The sequence below is a fragment of the Limulus polyphemus genome, unplaced genomic scaffold (genome assembly GCF_000517525.1).
Source record: "Limulus polyphemus unplaced genomic scaffold, Limulus_polyphemus-2.1.2 Scaffold95, whole genome shotgun sequence".
Taxonomy (NCBI): domain Eukaryota; kingdom Metazoa; phylum Arthropoda; class Merostomata; order Xiphosura; family Limulidae; genus Limulus; species Limulus polyphemus.
This window is the reverse complement of record NW_013665705.1, coordinates 2658-7597: the sequence shown is the minus strand read 5'-3', so window position 1 is coordinate 7597 and position 4940 is coordinate 2658. Positions and strand designations below refer to the sequence as shown.

At 28.8% G+C, this 4940-nt stretch overlaps 1 protein-coding gene across 7 annotated transcripts in view; it reads right to left on the bottom strand.

Moving 5' to 3' along the window:
• Positions 1 to 4940, bottom strand: part of LOC106469189 — a 29613-nt gene that overhangs the window by 22973 nt on the left and 1700 nt on the right. For 5 of the 7 annotated variants that reach the window (XR_002612921.1, XM_022398389.1, XM_022398395.1 and 2 more), the window contains exons 2-3: positions 2757 to 3001; positions 1178 to 1224 (exon numbers count right to left, since the gene is read on the bottom strand). Coding sequence is in view for 6 of the 7 variants with exons in the window: in XM_022398389.1 (XP_022254097.1) it covers positions 1178 to 1224; positions 2757 to 2979 (270 nt within the window). In the remaining variant the exon portion in view is untranslated. The remainder of the gene's footprint in view (positions 1 to 1177; positions 1225 to 2756; positions 3002 to 4940) is intronic. The other 2 variants (XM_022398392.1, XM_022398411.1) reach the window with 1 other exon arrangement.

The following is a 4940-nucleotide window of genomic DNA, read 5'->3' as shown; positions in this document are numbered from 1 at the left end:
TAATTTGCAAATTAAAATTGTAGTAAGAATCAATAACACAATATATATATATTTATTTATTTTCACAGCCACCTGCTTTTGAAGTTCATATGTCATGCTGTGCTGTAGCCTTTAAAGTGCATAATTCTTCTCATGATTCATTACATGCTCATGAAGTCAGGACAGTACAAATTGCAATATTATATGTCCCTTATCTCTTATGTGACTTCATTTTAGTGTCTACTGACTGACTGACAGTTAGGCAACACATTACTGCATAGTGATGCAATTGGTTAAAACAGGTGGTCTTTAGACCCCTTTTGAAGAAATCATACTCCACTAGCAAATGATATTGAAAACCACAAATAATTTAGAATCTAGAACTCAAAGTAAATTACTTAGTAAATTAATTAGTAATTTTTTTTTACTATTGCAGCAAAAAGCAAAAAAGCTTTAGTTTAAAGAAAACAGTATAGATCTTTTCAAACACAGTTGGGAGTAGCAGGAGTGTCTGACAGTAACATTTACACAACTTATTTTTATACAAAAAACATGTTTCAAGACCACCTTCAACATAAAAATTAGAATTTGCATTTAAAAATAAAAAATTCCAAAATTGTCAGAAAAGGAATAATTTATGTCACATAAATAATTTGTAATAGTTTCTAAGAAGAAATACAATAAAACTTAATAAAATCTTAGCTCAATAAATAATTTGTTAAAGTGGCATGGCTGACAATGTCCCTTCTTTCCATCATAACATAAAAGTATCCCTCTTTCACACATAAAAAAAACGAAAACAAAATCAGCTTCTGTTTCAAAATTACCAAATAAGATTGTATTATGCAAAACCATATTATTTATATTACAATTTATAGGCTATGCATAACTACAAAAACTGGGAGAGTAAAAATGGTTGCTTTCTTATTATTAACTAAGACATCAAATTTAAATATAGTACATTAATACTTCTATCATAGTTTCTTGATTTCCTTGTTTTTCTTATTATACTATATACCATTTTGATTAAATTAGACTCGTATATTTCTGAAACTATGATGTCATTTCAGATTAAATTTGACTCATTTATTTCAACTAAAAACATGGTTACATGTTAAGTAGTTTTGTTTGAAACATCATTATAGTGATAATTTTGTATTGTTCTGTTGAAGTTTTAAAGCAAATAGAGAATACAAACCTCAGTATCTGGACTCCTTTCTTTTCTCTTCTTACTCCCATTTCCACCTATAGATAGTGGAACATTAATAGTAAGGTGGTGACATGTGTAAAAAAAATTAGGTGGTATATACACTATGCAGGTACTGTACGCATTTATATTTATATCAACTAAGTACTTATTAATCAAAATATGAAATTTAACTAAATAAAGGCTGCCACCATGAAATATAACAATACTTAAATGCTGAGAAATCATCTTATCTTTCCAACTTCCGGCTATAAGAAATTATAAAACGACAGAATTTACCCTTTATAGTCTTTTACTACACTGCAAAATCCATAACAACATTTTGGAGGGCAAAATTTTAGATTTCAATAAATCTGTTATGAAAAACACACACACATACAAACACAACTTTGCTTTTTGGCTTTCTTGCTACTAGCACCTATTAAGTTGATAAGGAAAAACACCAGATATATTCTAGGCTGATCATAAACTTCATTACCAGTTTCTTAGTAACTAAAATAAATCAAAGGAATCAATAATTAGAAAAGAAATAACCATTTCCAAACTGTAAATAATTTGTTGACACAAGAAAAATCTTACAAGCCTTGACAAATTTATTCCAAAATGGAAAATCAAACGTTAGGCTTATAAACTTGAAATACATTCTTCTATCTGCAGAAGAGCATGCACAACTTACAAAATATTAACAACTGAAAAACTGGAGAATACAAAGTTGAGTCACAATCAATAGCGAGTCAAAAATTTTAGGAATTAAATTAATATTATTTTTTTTATTATTTGAGGTTTATAAACCTGAAAAAACTTTTTAATTATTGAATATTTTCCTGTATTATGTAGTAAACTTATTTAATCATTGAATATTTTCCTGTATCGTTTACCAAACTCATTTGTACACAACCATTTTACTACACACCAAACTTAGTTGTACACAACCATTTTACGAGACACCAAATTTGTTATACAACCATTCTACCACATACTCAGTTTAGCTGTTACTTTACGAATGCAGTATTAAAAAACATAAAAGGCCTCATATTAATGACTTATGACACGTACAGTTAAAAAGGCATTAACATCATATACATATCTAATATATAAAGCTAAGTTTGAGTCTTTTGTTCGCACTTTTCAGCTATCTGTTCCTTATACATTCCACATTTCTTGATGAATCAGCATCCAACTTCATACAGTGATACAGGATGACATGAGGAAGGTCATGAGCTTTTAATAATCATGGTATCATATACAAGCACGTACATTGAGGAAAAACTAACCAATAAAAAGGGATAATTTTATATACACAATACAAACCTCACTTTTTAACTCAAATTTTTGTTCACCTCGATAAAATAACATTCTAACACTAGAAGAAGATTAATAAAATAGTCATCTTACAAAAAATAACTTGTTAAAAAAGTAAGTTTGGAGTAAAATAAAATATGAATATAATATAGCATATTATAACATAATTCCACAATCAATGATGCAGCTTATAAATCAGATCAAATATACTGATGTTGAAGAAATCTCAAATATTACAAAATTCTAAAACTTAAAAAAAAATGATTACCTGGTAGCAGATGTGGTGTTTTGTTTTTTTTTGGCAACATTTTGTCAGATTCTTCAACATTTTTTGTAGATGCAAGTTCAAATGACTTTGTTTCACATTTTTTATAATCCATCTCAGGACATGGAGATGATGTTGACAAAACTGGTTTACACTGCTTTTTCTGTTCTTCCTCAGCTTTGGATTTAGAAAAGGGAAGCTTGTTGAATAGTTTCTGAAAACTCATCTCTCTGGGTGCTTCAAACTTTCTAACAGAAACACAAGTTATATACTTAAGCATTTAAATAATAATAAACTATCATCTTAATGCACACGGTCATGAAACATAGCAGCACTACATTTGTAGGTTTATATTTTTTGGTCTTGTAAAAGAGTTACATTGTAATACATTTAATAACTTATAATTGAGTGTGGTATCTCAGTACAGCACCTAATGGGGAAAACTTATTTAAGGGTGTGATAAACTTTAAATTTTTTAATTCTGTGTACACAGAGAATTATCTGCCAATATTGTAAGAGAAGTATGCCACACATTCTCATGTAGGCAATGATACATTCCAAATGCTTCATTATATCATGAGTTAAATACATAATGATATAATGGTCAAATTAAATTCTCAAACCAATGGATATTTAATCAGAATCATCTACAAATGTGTTAATTTGTAATTTTATTATGCCTAATGAAGATTATTTTATATGTTTTATTACTGAAAAGTTTTGTATTATATAATAAGTGTGCAAGTGTATTTAGTTACCATATGGAAATGAAATGGAAAGATAAAAAGTACACACAATTGTATCACCCATCAGTTTGCATCCACTGTATTCCTTGTTTCCTTCAATAAAATCTGTGTGTCTCTGACTTGTGCTTGTCATTATCACTGAGCAGTGGTAAATAACAAGGAACACTTACTTTATTATTTGTCATGAGGGATGTAATCTAAGTAAAGAGCAAAAATAACTATGTATCATTTAGTTAAATGTACATATAAATACAAGTGATTTATTTAACTTTATAAAGGTTAAAGATTATAAAAAAAAAGAAAGAATATTCAACAGGTGTGTTAATTTCCTCAAATACATGCCTTTGTTAAGAGCTACCACAAAACTTCTCAGTTATGATAAAGTGATAAAAGTTACAAGAAATATGCAATTTTGCTAACAATAAATAATTTTTCATCCGAAAGAGATGTTGTTTTCTGAATACTAAAGTGCTCTAACACCATTTAGTCACAACATCTATATGGCACATTTAGAAATACACAATTAAAGGCACAACTGTCACATGATGCCTGGACAGTAACTCAAGATAAGGACATTTCACACTTTAATGTTAAGTATTTCTAGGCAGTTTGTTTCACAGAATGGACTTTTTTAAATTATGTTAATTTTCAGTTCTGGTCTAAGTACCTTGCTTATGATTAGAAGTTCTTAACAATTTTCATAGGCAAGTCTATGTTGCTTAGGTTTTCTTAATATATTTTTTTCTATATTATGCTTTTGATAATACCAAAGTCTTTAACACAAAGTTTCTAACTAGCAGATAATTTATTTACATCAGTCACCTAGTTAACACTTCACTAAACATGAAATCTAAAACACAAAAGAAAAACTTGAGATTATAAACAAGCATTTCTTCCCAATGTAATATAACACAAAACTTACTGAAAACCTTTTTAACTGAATACGTTAATTAATGAAATAAATATTTAGTTTTTACAAAGACTTCTTCTAAAAATGCAATTTAAAATACTAATTCTCACACATGATGTACGTCTAGCTAAATCAGCCCAGGGCTGCCTCATAAAACTCCACATCCTAACCAAGCTCCCACCCAAATCTATAGATACTGAATGCTTTATTTTCATTGCAAACAAAATATGAAAAAAATGACATTTCAAGGTTTGTTTAATTTTTTAAGCTTTGCTTTTTAATATTTCACATACAATTTTCCTTTGCTAAATAAATTTGTGTATTTGCTACAGCCCCTCTAAAACTTTCCTGCAACCCCCAGAGCTAAGTGACAGCACTTTTGAATAGAGTTGTTTAAACATTTGTTTAACAAGTAAAAGCTTGGAATGGTCTATTCTTTCATTGGAAGTGTGTCTGTGAGCCAGACTAGTTTCAGAGAATTCCACTCCTCATAAAGTCTTGGTTTGGTCTGAACTTTTATTGGTGGTAGTG